At 37.0% G+C, this 18,188-nt stretch overlaps 2 protein-coding genes across 5 annotated transcripts in view; one reads left to right on the top strand and one right to left on the bottom strand.

Annotated features, from left to right (window-relative positions):
- Nucleotides 1–6,452: 6,452 nt before the first annotated feature.
- LOC102223033 (desmin-like) lies at nucleotides 6,453–13,505 on the top strand. Of its 2 annotated transcripts, XM_023336871.1 has the most exons (11): nucleotides 6,453–7,152; nucleotides 8,509–8,569; nucleotides 8,711–8,806; nucleotides 10,149–10,310; nucleotides 10,393–10,518; nucleotides 10,637–10,747; nucleotides 10,977–11,086; nucleotides 11,178–11,230; nucleotides 11,783–11,868; nucleotides 12,429–12,467; nucleotides 12,806–13,505. In XM_023336871.1, the coding sequence occupies exons 1-11, from the start codon at nucleotides 6,572–6,574 to the stop codon at nucleotides 12,845–12,847; spliced, it is 1,467 nt and encodes a 488-aa protein (XP_023192639.1). In that variant the 5' UTR covers nucleotides 6,453–6,571; the 3' UTR covers nucleotides 12,848–13,505. The 2 variants fall into 2 exon arrangements, with proteins under 2 accessions (XP_023192639.1, XP_005800764.1); XM_005800707.3 differs by lacking the exon at nucleotides 12,429–12,467 and having other exon boundaries at nucleotides 6,572–7,152.
- A 1,319-nt stretch (nucleotides 13,506–14,824) lies between these two features.
- Nucleotides 14,825–18,188, bottom strand: part of LOC102230189 (transmembrane protein 198-B-like) — a 35,001-nt gene continuing 31,637 nt past the window's right edge. For all 3 annotated transcript variants that reach the window (XM_023336874.1, XM_023336873.1, XM_014469407.2), the window contains one exon: nucleotides 14,825–18,104. In XM_023336874.1, coding sequence (XP_023192642.1) covers nucleotides 17,955–18,104 — 150 coding nt within the window. In that variant the 3' untranslated portion in view covers nucleotides 14,825–17,954. The remainder of the gene's footprint in view (nucleotides 18,105–18,188) is intronic.

The following is an 18,188-nucleotide window of genomic DNA, read 5'->3' as shown; positions in this document are numbered from 1 at the left end:
CTGCTCGAATAAATTTTGCTCTGAAAAAATTCTTTAGATCAATTTATTCTGTTTTTGACTTGAGTGTACAGCTGGACTTATGTTGGTGATAAAAAAAAGTCCTTCTTGATTTTCAAATTATTAGCAAACACATTTAGGATCAGGAAAGAGGTAGGCCAATACTAAAACCTCGAGTATTGGCCTTTGTCGGTTTCAATCACCTTGATAAAAAGTGTACGGTAGTTACATCTGAACTACTGTAACCCTAGATCTACCTCCTCTGTGTATCAGTGTGTGGTGGTCTTTTGGTGACGTGCAGTGTTTTTAGATTTCTTTTTTGCGCCAAACTTACCTTCTGGAGTTCTGATCAAATGATTAATTTAGTTTCACTTGAGCATTTTTCAGTGTTACTTTCAGACTGTTGGTAACTTTGCTCACCAGTTTCTTACTCATCTTATTAACTTGTATGGAGAAACGTTCAGTTTTCATAATGTCACTGTTGGTCCATATTTTCTACAATTATTTATGATCCCTTTCTCTGTACTATTGAGGTGCACGGTCAGCCAGCTGTCTGAAAAAAAAACTCCTTCACTTTTCCCTTGGTTACAAGGAAGATAAATTCAAATGCTTGGAAGTGTTTCCAGTTACTAAATACACAGGTGGCTATTTGTGTAGCTTTCCTACTATGTTAAACATGTCTGACTGCATACTCCTTTCCCGAGAAAAACGCCTTACAAATTAAAAAGCTTACATCCATTAGACATTTTTGTGTATATGAGAACAGAATAAAATTGGCTATTATATTTTCCAATATTTAGTGAAATTAAATATTGGAAATTTAGTGTTCTTCTGTTTTTAGACTTATGTCCATATATCAAAATATATATTATAGCAGTCATTCTAACATTGAGAAAGAATAACTAGATCATAATGCACATTTTGTGTAAAAGCTCAGAAACTGTGGTACTTTCAGCTCTTAATTCAGTGGTCTCTCTTATTTGCTGAAATAAGTTGTATTACCAGTTGACACAGCAACGTGCAGTTTGAGTGCAGGGATTTCAGGAATTTCACCAGGGAGCAATAAATTAGGCTAAGGAAATTTGGATATTTCTCTAAATGTGACTTATGTAGGTTTCTTTTAGCACCCAGTAACCATAACAGAAGAACCAACAGATTTACCAGTATGTTTGTACTTTTAATGTCAGACCTTACTTGTACTATTATTATTATTATTTATTTTTAGTCAGATATACTTGCTCAATAAATTGTAAAATGGGACTAGGTGCCACTGAAATTGAATCTCTGCAACATATCAAAGCCTAATGATTTTACTTTAGGAACTCCGTAATGTTGCACCACTTTGATATCAAATCTCTCCCAAAATAGACCTGCATAAAACATGGAACAACTGGTTTCTTCTTAAAAATATAATATTTTTAGAAGGCTGTTAGAGTCTTTTATGTTTCACACTTGCATGCAATCACAAGCATGCAAAACCTGTGACAGAGTCAGACAAATACAGCACTTCTCTGTCTTCCTTTTTCTCCTTGTTTCATCATAAAGTCAATTTTGGGCCGCAGCTCATCTGTTTGGCATGTTGTGTATGCCTGTTGGGTTTGTTGCTGGGCAACAAGTATTCTGCCTGTATAAATGTTTAAACCACCTGCTCTTTCCTCACCATTGAGTATTATTTACATCGTACTTGTGCACAGTTTTTTCAACATTCTTTACCTTTTTAAGTTAGAAACTCATAGCTTGGGGCATCCATTTGTGATTGTATCTACTATCATCTTCTTATATTTTAATCGGAAGGATTTAAAATAGAGTCCCCACAATGCTTATTGTTCAAAAGCATTTTGATTCTCCATGCAATTTGTCAAGCTCAGTGTCAAGGAAAATTATTAGTAGATCAAATTACCATCATCTCCCTCACATCCTTTGGCTTCCAACACTTTTGCCTTTCTGCCATACTAACAACTAGACAAAATACTTCTAAAAGATGGCACATTAACTTTACTCTCCCAATGTGTCCCAGACTGACTTTGGGTGCTGTCAGGACATCAAGTCTAGACATTTAAAGAACTCTATGTCTGGGTTTGTAATATTAGCTGCATCACAGAATGGGTCTGATCTAACATCTAACAATTTGAATATAAGATTTTTCTCATCTTGTGACAAATTGGCATGTGATATAATTTACTTTGTTGAGAATTGCTGTTGTTATTTTCTTTTATTCAGATTCAGGCCAGGACATGGATTGTAAAATTAGTACCTGACTGTCATGTGCTGTTAGTTTTCCGGGACTTGTTTCCTGTCTGGATAACTGTTTCCATAGTCGTTTTTTTTATTAGGGTGCTAACTTAAGAGTGTCTTTTCTGGGATACAGTTCAGGGTTGTTTGGCTCTGAGTTTGTGGCTGTTAGGCAACCACTTGCTGGCTCACTGTCTGTCCTAAGCTCACGATGTAGTATTCAAACCACTTGGATGCCTCTTCATCTCGTATCAGCAGTTTGTTTCACATCCAGCCCATAAAAGATTTGCTCTCATCTCTATTGGTAAAAATCCCCACCTCTTAAGTCCTGCTCACTGCAGCATTTGTCACTGTTCTAACTACATTTACTTCAACTTTCTCACCAATATTTGTTGGACACCACACAAGAAAACAGTTCTGTCCAGAACATTTGTCAAGAGCAAAAAACTACAAGACTTTATGAACCAGAACTTCAAGAACAAAATGATAGAACTGCTCTTGAAGATCTAGGAGATGCAAACTTTGTTTTTGCATAATAGGCACTGGACAGTATGTGCAAATTTCACATACTGTCACAGCACAGTATTTGGAAACAGTAAATTGTTTCAAATGGTGACCTAACAGCAAGACTTGAAGTTTCTTTTAGTTTTTTTTTACCTGCTCAAAATGAGGGATGGCATAGACTTAGATCCCTGGCCAACTTTCTTTGTCACAGGCCCAGATATTTTAAAGATTTAAATTATTGTCATATTATTACTCCAATCTGCCTCTAATCTGCTAGTTTTTCAGCCTACAGTAGGAATAAGTTGGAAGGAGACCATTACCACTTCTAGTAATGAGCAGTCAATAACCTAAAACAGATGAATACAGAAAAAACTATTTGTCCTTAAGTTTTACATGTTAATTGAAATAATTTAGCTGTATATTAAAAAAATTAAGATGTATAGAGTTGTACCCCCCATTTGCACTAGAGGACACGAATCAGTTTTATTGGTAATCATATAACATTTTATGGGCCTTCCATAAAAACACCACTTTAAAACAGGTTCACCTGAGCATGTTCGGGCTAGAGCATTAGGGATATGTGAAATATTTTCTTTCTCTTGACATTTAAGACAATATTTAATGTCATTTGATCTATGAGCTTAATTTTTTTTTCTTATGCTTTTAATTAAAATTAAATTTGAGTCACAACAATAATCCTTCATAAAATATGCAAACAAAAAATCAAATATTATGCAATTTTTCATTATTAATTGGAGTAAAATGAATCAGTCTGTCTTGAAAGTACTAATGTCTGTACTTTCTATATGTTACTTTTTAAGGCTAAAATGAGAATTTATGACACAAAACTGAAGCTCATTTCTAAAGGTCCATACTTGAAATAGAACAGATATATTTAGTGTTTTGATATTAACAAGCACACTTTGCATGAAGTTGATGGCGCAGCTTCTCTCATTGTGACTATTTTAATAGCTCAGTTTTATAGCTCCATTGTTAAAAGCTGGGTGACCTTCGATGGTAAAGGAAGGTGTTTGAGATGAACTATCTAGAAATCAAATTTCTTCTCTAAGACACATTAAGTATTTATGTAATTTTACTGTTTTAAACTATCAAATGGTTTTGAACAACTAAGTCACTTTGGTTTTACTCTCCGTAAATAATGCGTTATAGGTTTGTGAAGTAAACACAAAGTTCTTTCAAATCTTGTCAGACATTATCATTACCTTTTCATCAGTTATATTTACAACAGAAAAAGAAACACAAAAAGGCACATACTTGAATTTCTTTAATTAGTGCTACTATCCATTATCTTTACTCCTCTGGGGTCTTTTGGGGCAGACAGCCAAACAGGCTGAGCTCTGAGTAGGAAATCTAAAAATAGGGCTGCTACCACCCACTGCAGCTGACAGGCACGCTGCTTTGTGAAACACAAATATGTGCATGACCACACACAATGACCCCTCCAGCATATACGTATAAATACAGTACATATGCACACTCATTGACACAGAGTGTCTTTTTAAATCCAGAATTAAATCTTATAGGTTTGGAGATTAAACACAGAAGTTGTGTCACTTTATTCTGTGTCAATTAAAGCAGAGAGTTTTGTAAGTACTTGGTAGTCGGCTCTCAAAAGTTACTGTTGGTGTACTTTTTAGAGTAGTCATTACTGACAATACATAAACCCACAAAAGTAGCTATGACAGAAGACTGAGAGCAGGACTTAGAAGCCTCTTAAATCTACTATCAGCTGGGACCCAGCTGTGTGTAAGGTGCTTTCTATTTTTTTTATAGATGATGTTCTTAATTTTCATATGTGTATTATTAAGATCCTTGCATTGACTACCTGAAGTCCTAATATGTACTGCTGACTCATCAGGTGCATTTGGAGGGATTTCCTCCCACTGTTCCTCATTCAGAGACTCTTGCCAACTTCTGATCACTTCAGTTTCCTGATTTCAAAACTTTGGCTGAAGTGGCCCTTGTAGTTCCATTCTACAATATGGGAGCAGAATGGGGATTCAGTCTCCGAATCAGCCATCAAAACGCTGAGACATTTGAGTACACACAGGTGAGTATGCAATTCAGGTGTGAAGTTTTAAATTCAGGTGTGCTCAATTGTCCGGAGATTACGGTAGACTCATTTTTAATGCTATTTTAAGACCACTGTTTTATGTGACTATTTCAGTTCAGTGAGTACAAAGACCTTAGTAAAGGCAAAGCTGGCAATGCCCTGGGCCAGGTTTGATTGTAAGATGACATTTTGAAGAATTGAAATGTTGTCTCCATGTCAGTTATACACTGCATCAATTTGATTACAAATTGTGAACACACCCTGAGTCACTCAGATGCTTAACTTACATCTACTGTTGCAAAAATTCAACCAATGCATCTGACCACTCACACATGGTGTGAGTGGTCTAAGTGTAGTGTGTGACAAATTCGAAGTGTGGAGTGTGACCTTCCTGGCAATCCTATCAGTCAAACTCTGATGCTACTTATATAACCAAGGACAAATATACACCTCTAAAACAACAGAGTTTGGTGTAACTGGATTTAATTTAAGGATATCAGATTAAAGGGAGGTGAATACAAAAGCAGTTGGCTTTTTATTTTTATTGACACACATTGTAGAAACCATTGTAGAAACCATGTACCATTGTGTTAGCTTACTTGATAAAATCCAAATAACATGCATTAGAGTTTGACATTATAATAAAATATGGGTTTGTCTCGGGCCTATGAATATTTTTGTAAGTACACTTTATGCTAGGCATGCATTCTGAAACCAGTTAAAATCTTTATAACTCTTGCTTGAACAAGAGGTTATGAATTAATCTGAACAGACATTTTCACAAATATAATATAATTACACTGAAATATTGAGCTTCAATAGCTTTTATTTTACCTGTGTTGCTTCATTATCCACAAAATTGTGAAGGGTTAAACATTCAACCAAACACTTTAGGTGAAGTTCTACAGACCATTACATTAGTATGGAAAATTTTTATTTGAGAAAATACCACTGATCTAATATTTTACCTCATATTTCTACTAACATTTTTATTTCTACTCATATTTCTACTAACTAACATTTTTTAATGACTTTTACAACTTGTTACTAGCACAATCACTGAATGAATCAGACTCTTAATTGCTCATGCAGTCATGTTTCAGAAGAGACAGCTACGAATGCACAGCTGATCAACTTTACCAGCAGCTGAAATTGGATCCCTTGACAGCTGAATGTAGGGCTGGCAACAGACAAGACAAGGTGGGGGATTGAGGATGGGAGATACTCTGGAGCCATGATTGTTGTCAAAGAGGTTAAAATATGTAACTCTGCTTATATTAAAAGACTGTAATAAACTGGTATAAAAATAAATCTATGATCGTGATTGTTGAAAATGGCATCCAGAAGCTTGTCTATATTTTGAGTTTATGATCAACAAAAAGAGACTCGTTTACAGTTTTATTGTGATCTGATGCAACTCTCCATTGAAAAAGAAATCTCAGTAAACATGAAAGACCTGGATTAATGTTCTCTAAACATCCTGTCTAATATATCAAAGGGATAGGATTGCTTTGGTTTGAGGGTGGTTGAGTGGTGGGCGTAGGACAGCATAGGTTGAGTGGTGGGTGTAGGAGAAAGAGGGAGGCCGTAGAGGAGGGGTTAGGGGCTAGAGTGGGTGTGGATGGTCTACAAATAGTTGCTCTGAGCGCCTCGCCTGCCATTTCTTCACCAAGTTTTTCTTACACTTGCCTGGTGGGACTGTTGGGCCTTAACACCCGAAGCAGCTTCTTTGAACCCACAAACCAACCAAGCAGTCAAGTAACCATGAGCAAATCCTACTCCTCGTCAACCCAGAGTGCCTCCTCCTACCGCCGGACCTTTGGGTCTGGTGTTGGTTCATCACCAATGTCATCCCTCTTCTCCTCCTTAGGAGGAGGTCGAGGCTCTGCTTCCAGCCATATGTCTTCCAGAGTGTACGAGGTCAAGAGTTCCGCTGTTCCCTCCTTCTCCAGCTTCAGAGTTTCTTCTGGAGCTGGGGGAGCAGGATTTGGCTCCTCAACAGCTGTGCGTACCTATGGAGGCGAGAAGCTCGACTTTAACCTTGCAGACGCCATGAACCAAGACTTTCTCAACACAAGGACCAATGAGAAGGCCGAGCTTCAGCACCTCAACGACCGCTTCGCCAGCTACATTGAGAAGGTACGCTTCCTGGAGCAGCAGAATGCTGCCCTGACCGTGGAGATCGAGAAGCTGAGGGTTCGCGAGGGTCCTGGCCGTGTGGCTGAGCTGTATGAGGAGGAAATGAGGGAGCTGAGGAGGCAGATCGAGACCCTCACCAACCAACGTGCCAGGGTGGAAGTGGAGAGGGACAACCTGGCTGACGATCTGCAGAAACTAAAGCTAAGGTAGGTTCTGATGGTGTGTCAATATAGAATGAATACATGATGAGTAGGCTCCAGAAAGTTTTGTAAAAGAGGCCAGAGGGTTTGCTAATTAACATCTTGAGGTGGCCCAGAATATTCTGAGCGTTATATAAACGTGGCAGTACTAGAAATTTGGGTAACCTTAAAAAAAGAAAAAGAAGAAAAAAACATTGATCCCATGTTCTGTAAAACAATACCAAACAGGATATTGTTAAGCTATGTGGAAAAAAGATTATTTGAAGACAAAAAACAGAGGAGTAGAAATACTTTGTTAATTTCTCTCTGTTACAGAAAAGAGAAGCCATAGATAAACCTTGAAGAATTTCAAAGTAGGCCTTCTTGAGTGAATGCTACCGTTTTCAAGCTTCCTATGATTGTGGAAATGTATTCCAAAGTGACATCACTGAGGAAAATAGAGATAGAGACAGATTTACAGACTCATAGGAATGAACCTTAGACAGACAGATAAAGTTTCAGCCAGACGTAAAACATTCAGACAGGAAGAGAGGTGGACAGACAGAAAAAAAAATCTATTATTTTTAGACACTAAAAGGAAATAACATTCTAAATTTCACTTCAATCCCTTGTAAAATTTGTTTGTTGGCCTATATTTGTCTGTTTAAAGCTTTTAGGTCAGTTTGTGTTTCTGGCATAACTCCATCATGACACTGGATGCATCATCGCTCACATTAAAGTGTGTAATAAAAACCCACCCCAACACGCACAGCATGCAGTCAGCTTCCAATTCTTACACACATGCACACACACAGTCTACAGCACGTACACCCCCTCCTGCTCTTCACATTCTGTTTATCAGCCCTCTTCGAGCAGCTGCCTGAAGCTGTGAGTAAGTCCAGCAAAAGCACTTGCTTCACCCACTGAGATCAAAATACACACCCTAACCTCCTGCTTGCTCACAGCTACAGCACGTGAAAATAACAAGCAGGTATTCAAATTTTCATGTCATCCTCCAAAGATCAGTCACTTTCCCAACCTTTGATGCCTGTAATTATGCATAGATTAAAAAAAAAATCCTGTTTTTAAGAAATGTTTGGTGAAATGCTAAATGTGGAAAGAGCAGGAATGGTTCTTGTTATCACCCCACGGCCGCTGACAGTGGGGAAGCAGATGCATTAAAGCTTTAAGGCTGAAAGAGCAAGCAGGCGAAGAGGTGTGGGTGTGTGGATAAAAGCAGAGTTTAAATAGAATACAGTTTGTGTCTCTCGGGTTTTATTTTTAAGTACAAATGCAGCAGCACTCAAGGCAAGAAGAATTTGTCCTTTAACTTTCCTCTGTTATTGTTTTTTCCCCCTGTGGGATAACTCTTCCACCTTTTAGACTGCAAGAAGAAATCCACCAGAAGGAAGAAGCTGAGAATAACCTATCTGCCTTCAGAGCTGTATGTCTTAATTTTTATTTGTTTGAACTTTAGTTTAACTTTTTGAATAAAACTCTGTTTCCGCCTCATCTTTTTGTACAACAGATTCTTAGTCATTTGCCTTTGCCTGAATACATTCTCTTGCTGTGTGCTTGTTTGTAGGATGTTGACAGTGCCACTCTGGCCAGGCTGGACCTGGAGCGGCGCATTGAGAGCCTGCAAGAAGAGATTGCCTTCCTCAAGAAAATCCATGAAGAGGTTTGATACTCTTCTAAATGTTTCCCGTACAGAGGCATTGTTTTGTCTCTGTGATGGTTTGTAACATCTGATCAGAGTCTCTCCCACTGATGTTAAATCACATGCACTAACACACTAATATAAATATGCACAACCAAGAAAACCCTTGCCGAGATCAAAGGACTGGATGAGCCACAAGTTCAGCTCAGTTTCAGTGCACAGCTGAGGATCCATCTTGTCATTTTGTCTTTTTTGTCTCAACTTTGACCTCCCAGAAATGCTTAAGTGCTGACTGGTCTAAAGGAGCATGTCAGCTGTTGCGGAAATAGCTCAAGTGTGTGTGAGTGTATACGTGGCAACAAATGGATAGCTATTTTAAACTATTTGATTAAACCAAACGACAGCTGAATGCAGCTTAAGCTTGTAAAATTATATATTTTTATTGAGAATAAAAGAATTGCATTTGCTGCTACTAGAATTTACGCTTTTAATACTTTCTCCCAGTGCACATAAAAAGAAGGCTTTATTAGTGTCTAGATATTTTATTTTTAATGTCAGTTCAGATAGGAAGTGCATCATTACACATACAAGTTTAATTTCACAGAAACAAGTGTTTGGTATTGGAAAGTGTACCAACACAAGTGTTATAAGAGGTGGGGTTTTAGAAATACACAACCCATCTTTACCAGTTTTCAACTTAACAATTATAAGTTATTACACTGAACTTATAATTTTTTATACAACTGTTTCTGAGGCCTTTAATTCTTTAAGGAGGTATAAATATTTGTAAGATAATTACAGTTAAAAATGTAACTTGTTTATTGGATTCTTTTAACAAAACAATTTTACAACAATCTGTTATCTTTCTAATTGGTTTTTGTGGTTATAACCAATCAGATATTTTTTTTTTTGCATTTTGCTCCTTGTAGAAACATTTTATGAAGATTTTTCTTTTTTTTAATGATTACACAGAAATAAAACAGAGGATGCAAAAAAAGTCAAAAAAGACTGTAGTGAAAGTGTGTTTATCAGTTGAACTTTTATTATATGGTTTATTGTGTGTGTGGCTTTCTACCATATTTTTTGTAGCATGTAACTTATGCCCTTTCAGTTGGGAAAATAAAAATAGATGACGATAATCTCCTAATGTATCAAATAAGATGCAGAGCTAGAGAAAAATCTAGATGTGTACTTTCAAACTATAGAATATTCTGACTATTATTTATTTTGTAAGGCTTTGAAGGGCTAAGCTGCAGTCTATTTCTCTCTTAAACATCCATAAATCTCTTTCTTTTTGTTAAATCATTTCATTAAGTTTACTTTTGCTAAAAATGAATCTCTTCTTTCCATTAACACCTTGCAGGAGATCCGAGAGCTGCAGAGCCAGATGCAGGACACTCAGGTCCAGATCCAGATGGACATGTCCAAGCCTGATCTGACTGCTGCTCTCAGGGACATCCGCATGCAATATGAAGCCATCGCTGCAAAGAACATTGCAGAGGCTGAAGACTGGTACAAGTCTAAGGTAGATTAGAAGCACTTCATGAGTAAAGTTTATTATCTTCTGTTTCTAAAATGCTTAAACACTCACCTGGTGTCTCCTTAAGGTGTCTGATCTGAACCAAGCTGTGAATAAGAACAACGACGCTCTGCGCCAGGCCAAACAGGACACCATGGAGTACAGGCACCAGATCCAGTCCTACACCTGTGAAATCGACTCTCTCAAGGGCACTGTCAGTATTTATTTAACTCACTGTATTCCTGTTATTTGTAAACTATACAGCTTCATTTTTTTTAATTTTGCTGCCAGTCCAGTTTAAACATGACTTCACCTCCTTTCTAACCTTTCAGAATGAGTCTCTGCTGCGCCAGATGAGAGAAATGGAGGACAGAATGGGCCGGGAAGCCTCTGGCTACCAGGATACCATTGCACGGCTGCAGGAAGACATTGCCAAGATGAAGGTAATAAACCTTCATCTTTAGCATTTCACATGAGGCATGCATTGTGACAGCAGATAATAAAAGCAACAGCTGTCAGATATAAGAGGTGGGGTTTTAGAAATACACAACCCATCTTTACAAGTTAATTTCAGTATTTCTAGTAACAGTGTGATTTTTGTTGGTGGGGAAACTTTAATTTTAGGAGTCAGTAAGACTTTTAATTATATTTTTTTAATGTCTTGATGTAAAGGATGATATGGCTCGCCACCTGAGGGAGTACCAGGACCTCCTCAATGTGAAGATGGCTCTTGATATCGAAATTGCCACCTATCGCAAGCTGCTGGAGGGAGAGGAGAGCAGGTCTGTTTGCTATACACACCGATTAGAAGGATGATAACAAACTCAAATTACCTAATATTACTGTGATTTTCTCTCTTTCTTTCCATTGCAGGATCACCACCACTATGCCTGTCCAGTCTGCCTATTCTTCCATTGGATTCAGAGGTAACAGGAATAGTAACATGTTCTTTTTTCAACACATAAATACTTGTTAAATCCATTTTACATTCCAAATGAGTCAATAAGCAGGATGATAACGTTTAATTATAGCCTGTGACTGAATATGGTAGATGCTATTTTCAGTTTATTACATATCATGTACCTGCAGTAACACTTTCTGACCACTGGGTGGAGATGTTACAGAAGACAAAATACCTCACAGGACATTGATTTCACAGATAAGCAACCCAGACTTAGATGATTATGTAACGCTGTCTCCTCCTTTAGTCTTCAAATGTGTTTAATTTCACATGTTGAATTATTATTTTGAATAAATATATGTAATTTTCACATTTAAAATAGAAATGTAACACTGGAAAACAATAAGCAGCTTCAAAATCTCTTTTCTGATTCTCTCCCTAATGTAAAAAGCTTAGAAGAGTACGGTACCTTTCTCAATCAATAGTAAACAACACCAGTGCCTTTAAACTGAATTGATTTTGTGTTACTGTAAATAAAGTTAATTTCCAAGCTAATTAGGTGAATGCATTCTTACAGAGACCAGTCCTGAATCCCAGCGTGGATCAGAGGTTCACTCCAAGAAAACTGTTCTTATCAAGACTATTGAGACCCGCGATGGAGAGGTTTGAGCTCACATGCATCCACGTGTCGACAACACAGGCAAACAAATTATAGACAAACACAAGCTGAATTACTCACATGGGTGAAAATACCCATTGTAATTATTGTTTTTAAGGATTTTAAATTTGGAAATATGACATCTTTACTATTTTTATGCTTTGTAGCAAGATTTGGAAGTAATACAAGATGCAATATACCAGAACACCTCAATCTAGGCATCCCAGTGGGAATTATGCCATTTAAAATTTATAAACTAAGAAAATGGTTCCTTTTGTGAGTGGATTTGACAGTTCTGCTTCCACTTCTATATGTCTAAGGGTGAACCACTGAAAATGGGATATTTTTAAGGGCCACAACATCATTCATTTTTGCAAATTCCTACTGAACAAACAACATGGGATGTGCTAACCCTTAGAAACACATGGTAAAATTTTAAGAATGAAGAAGCAATAGGTATAAAAGGATTCAGCAGTAATTACCATAACACAAACCATGTTAGAAAAGACTGTAAATTGACACACTTATGTGGTAACAGATCATGTTTAATATATGACATTCCTAGATGAAATATTCCATGAGCCAGGGTGCTAGTGCCCAGTGTGTAAGTTTAGTTCCATTGTTCCACCTAAACTTTTAGCATCTGCTCACTTGCTTCTATAGCTTTGCTATAAGCATGACAGCAACACTGAAATGACGTGGAAAGTCTTTGTTTCTCCTCTATAAGATAATGTAGATTGTAGGCACTTCTTTGAAACTGTGAAACTCTGTAACACTTTCTTCTTTGAACTGTTAGCTTCACTGGCCTGCACAGCACTTCACTCCAACCAATATCTGCACAATTTGTATTAACCTACTTAGCGATTTGTCTACATTAATTACTGGTTCTTTTACATGAATGATCCTTGACATTAATTGCTTTTATTTCTTCTGTCCCTTAAGGTTGTCAGCGAGTCAACACAGCATCAACAGGACATCATGTAAAGAGACAACATGAAATGAAAAATAATAAAATATGAACAAATATAGAAACTGTTTCTTACCATTACTATAAGAAAAGATAAGCTGAGCCGATGTTTGTAGGCAGAATTAATAATGTAAGCTTCAAGTTATGAACATAATTTTAATCGATTGTATTCATCATAAAATAGATGCAGGCAGGTTGCCTTTAGCCTGGTTTTAAATGAATAGCATTCCAGGATTTTAAACTTTTTTAGCATTACTTTATATTTCAGAAAAGCATTCGACTTTGCTATTTCTCATCTCTGCATTTCCATTTTAACAAGTTGTTTTGGTTCAGCATAATAAGGGAGGTTTCTGAGCTTCAAGAAGGATCAGCGAGCCCGAAACACTGTGGTCAAACATAATACTGAAAGGAGATATTTTCACTGTGCATATTCCATTATTTGTTTTAGCACAAATATGAACATATGATCAGTTAGGGACAAATGTTGTTGCAAATTTAATGAATGTGTCAGGTTGGATTTAAAGAACATATATATTTTAAAAAAAATTGAACTAAGAGGGAACTCAGTCATGTTTAAAGGTCGAGCTTAGCTGCATGTGTTTAGTGCTTGTGAATGAGAAGGTAAAAATGGTTTGATGTTTCACTCCAAATAAACCTCAGTGGAGATGTCCAAAACTGTGTGGTTTTAAATTGTTCTAATTTTAAAACCTAATAAGAAAAAATGTTGGTATTGGTCCTTTTTTCTTTTTATTGTCTGAGACTGCATACACACTCTTGCAAAGGTAGCCCTTAAACATTCTCACAACAGGACAGTGGGGTCATCGTGCTGTGGGAAAGTTTTTCACCTCTAGGGGAAGAAAAACTATTCAGAGTTTGTGGGAAAGGTGGTTTATTTAAATATATGAGAACCAAACTACTTAAAGCTGAAATAACTTGAGACTAGGTTTGGTCTTAAAATAAATAAAATATGTCAAAGTGTGTTGTAGCAATGTGAGATTTGAAAAAGTTCAGAAGGATACCTTTTCAAGGTACCATATCGCTGATCATTAGTGCTTCTTAAATAACATGCACATCTTTGTATTGATACCTTTATGAAATGTAATTATGCAAGCTTTGTCAGCCAAACATAGCCCTCTATTTCAACATTTAATTCACGAGGAAGAGAGGAACTGAAAAGAGATTGAAACAATCAGTGTAGGAGATGTAGGAGTGAGGGAAATGTGAACAATGGCTGGGTAATGAGTTGTCCCTGGTCACACTTTGTTTCCAGCTGAAAGCAGATTAGAAAGCAACAAGACTTGCAGTCTGTGTCGTTTGTCTCTGAAACCACTGGAGTGAAAATGTCAACAGAGATGAAAAAAGGCCACGGCTGTGAGTGTTGAAGACAGAAAAGAAACAGATAATAAATGAGCATTCGATGAAGAACAGGAGAGAGAGATGGTTATGCAGGCTGAAAAGAAGAGAAATGAAGACGGCGAACTGAATGAAAAGGTTATCTGGACAGAAAAAGACGCAAGAAGAAAAATTAGAAAGAGGAAATTGCGCAGAATGTTGTAACGGAGTTCAAAAAGAAAAAATTTGATGGATATTACAGTAATTAGTGTGAGTTGCGTTAGCCAGAATATTCTGCAGTCATTTTTTGCAGCTTATGTCTAAAACACCCCACTCATTATGTAGCAGGTCAACAGCAAAGGGCAGCATATTTCTACTGTACCTTCTGCTTTCTTTATAGTCAGCCTCCTTTATGATTTCTTCCTACTTATTGCTTCCAGTTTTCTAATACCAGAGGAGAACATTGATTTCCAACCTCTATGCTAATTCATGATTTGCATACTGTACATGTCTTAACATTTTTCTTCCGAACATAAGCCATCTTTAATTTTGTACCCAGGAATATGTTTTTGGAAAGACCCCAAACATGCCACAGTAATTGCTGATCGGTGCTTTAAACAAGCATGCAGCTGGAATAGGTTTGAAGAAAAAAGATTCAAAGCCAAATTTAAATTCCAAGTTTAAAATTTGTCGGCTGAATTCCATCATCACAGGTTCAACCAGCAGAATGAGAAACATATTTACACAAGGTCAAATCAAAAAAACATTCAGCAGGATCACAGCATGACAGGTCTACTCCATTAAAAGTATTCAGCTGCAGAAATGAAACACAACATAATATTAAAAACATTAAAACCGAGTAAAATATTTGCACATTAAGATTATTTACAAGTCAGTATCTACAGTCAAAATATTCTCACAATATATAGTACAATATTCAGTGTATCTGAATATTGTACTATATGAAAATAATAAAAGACAAAGCAAAGCAATATACATAAAAGAATTATTAGCCCACACTACCAATTACAAGCAAGAGAGGAGCCAGTGATTAGCATTTACATATGATAACATACATCACCACTACAGTAAAAACACAACCAGGACATAAAAAAGAGGACTGAGGTACAAGCAAAAATAAAGTTACACTATTACAGACATTACGGTGAAAGACCATAAGAATAATACCATAAAGTAGAACAGGAGGTGGTTTAAATTAAAAAGAAATAGTTCAGAAATTTTTACAGCAGTTCTTGTTAGGAAGTTGCAGTTGTCAAATTACCCACAACCATCTTTGCATCGTCATTTAGTATAAATAAAAATCAGTTGGTTGATGAGGCTGAAGCTAAAGTGTAATCTGAGGGGAGCCCAGACCAAAGTGGATTCATACCATAATAAAAATATTCCAGTACTGAAACCTTCAAAGTGGTTTATGCAAGCAGCTTTTGATCATGTTTTGAACTGTCACTCTGTTTTAGTCGGGCTGCTTATTTTCGCAGCAAATGGAAATAGGAGGTGTCACAGTGATGTTCCTGTACAGAACATGCACCTTGAACTGCACATATACAGCATCTTGTCAGATTAACCACCTACTAGAGAAGTGAGTCAGAGTAAAAATCAATTAAAACATTTTCTAAACTACCAAAAATATTTTTGCTTTTTGACCAGAAATGCTTTACATATTTAATCTTAAGCATGTTTAATGCAAGAACATTACTGATGGTGCACCACGTTCTAGCTCCTGTTCCGGTGAAAATAACCACCATCGTCTTTATAAGTAATCACAAAATACAAACCTGATGACAGTTATAGGGTTAATAAAAGAGCACCCACATAAACCACCATGATGTTTTTGAGATTGGAGGTCTGCTTTGGTCATGGCCTCTGTCAGACTGGCTGTTAGCTTCAGCCTCTGGGACCAACTAATAAGGATTTATGCTACTGGAGGTAAGATGTCAACTGCTTGTAACAGAACCTTACTTTAAATATTCTGAAGCATCCATCTAGTAACAATACATGTCCTTTCAAAGGTATTTACTTGGACAGTGTAAATATACAGAGATAAAGAGGTGTTTATGCACCCTTGGTCCAAAAAAGCTGGAAATCTGGGGTTTCCACATGGCAAAAAATACACAACACAATGGATACAGGTATTACACGAGTTTTGTCATGCAATAATGGAGTATAACATAGTTAATTGTCCCCCTGTAAGAAAGAACCGCAAAATCTGCAAATGTCAAACACTATTAAATCAGTGCGTGAATGTTTAACTGTTGCTCCGCTTTGTTCTGCTCACATTTCAAATCATGGAATCCTACATTTTTAGGAATCAAGTTTAATCCATTTCTTACTTTTGCATTATTGGCAGTATCATTTGTCATAACTCATTGTAATATTTCCTTAAGTTAGGAATTGTGCGTGTGTAAAACATCTAAGTTTCTGTAAGGCGTAAATAAAATAATGTTAAACATTACATCTTTACATAAAACATTGAAATCCACCTCTCCTCTCTGGATGGTGGCTCAACATCTTAATTGCAGGAAATACATAAATTAAAAATAGAGTAACATGTAAATGTATGTTGACACAAACACACATAAAGTCTAAAAGACAGGTCCAGCAGTAAACATTAGAGGGTGCCATTTGCAGATGCTTTCATTTTCTTACCTCTTTCAATGAGCTAATCTTTCTTTAAGGCCTCCTCTTCATTACATAACATGTCATGAAAAACCTTTAGAAGTTAATCCTTCCAAGCGAAGCAGTATGTGGTAAAACAAGAGGAGGAAGAGAATTGGACATCATGCACATCTGACATTTAAATGAATCCCCCTCGTGTTTGCTAATAATTGGGCCAGCCCATCAGCTGTAGGGCTCATGTGTCCACTCAAACATAGAAGCAGACCAGTTGGGACCAAACATGGAGGAAGGTCAGTGATGAGATGTAAACACATCTGCCTTGGAGAATGGAACAATATGCAGGAAGCAATACTAATTTAGAAGAGGAATTAACAAAAAAAACCCCTCTTTGGTTTGAACCGCTCAGTTCGATTCACACCTACAATTCACCCCCCTTTAAAAAACCCACAGGATTTTCCAAGCCACTTGCTATCTTCTGTATTAACAAGCTCTGATCAAAAAATAACCCCAGTGAAATAAATATCTTACTTTACACAGACACCTCCAAGTGGAAAAAAATGAACAGTAAGAGCTTTCAGTTCAGTGTTTGCATTGTACCTTCAGTTTGTTTTAACATTTATCACTGAGCACTCCCCTCAGAACCCTTGAAGTGAAGTGTGTCATCCTTTAACTTCCTTGAAGGTAGAGATACTGAATACAGATGAAGAAAAAAAAAAAGTTGCAGTTCCCCGATACTCTAAAATACACACAATTCCATTTCAGCTGCGATGTTACGGAGTATGACAAATATGCCCTCTCCCCTTCCCAGAACAGTCACATTGAAAAATTACTGAAACAGTTTGCTTGATAACATATAAAACAGCTCCATTTTCTTCAGTGCCTCGATGGAAAGCAAAAGCTTCACTGGCGCTAAATGAAGAATCGGATGGCCATCAATTTGTGCTCCCTCCAAAACCAAAGTCTTTGTTCATTATCATTCTGAAAACCAAAATGGTTGGCAAAACACCAAACAAGACAAAACCATTTTGGGTTACAAATGATCAGAATATGGTAATCTTCAGTTGGGTAAACTAACAGTAGATAGGGCTGTTTCAAGTCTTTTACTTCTGTTGGTGTCCAAGAGTTTTGAAGGAGACAGTGATTGTGTGAATGTGTTTAGATCCGAACTGCTGGTCCACTGGGGACTGTGAGAGGCACTTGAGAGCCGCAGTCATAGTCCAGTTGAGCCATCCGAGAGCGACTCATTCGAGTGTGGGAGTAAGCCCGTCTTTCTGTCTGTCTGTCTCTGAAACTCCTGATGTAGCTCTGTGGATGGACAGAAGATTAGAAAAAGTGAACAAACATCCTTCTCTTCAACTGTATCTGTGATATGTCACAGATAATGTTTGA

The sequence above is a fragment of the Xiphophorus maculatus genome, chromosome 7, assembly GCF_002775205.1.
Source record: "Xiphophorus maculatus strain JP 163 A chromosome 7, X_maculatus-5.0-male, whole genome shotgun sequence".
In the NCBI taxonomy this organism is placed as follows: domain Eukaryota; kingdom Metazoa; phylum Chordata; class Actinopteri; order Cyprinodontiformes; family Poeciliidae; genus Xiphophorus; species Xiphophorus maculatus.
The sequence above is the reverse complement of the archived record's forward strand: the minus strand, read 5'-3'. Positions and strand labels throughout refer to the sequence as shown.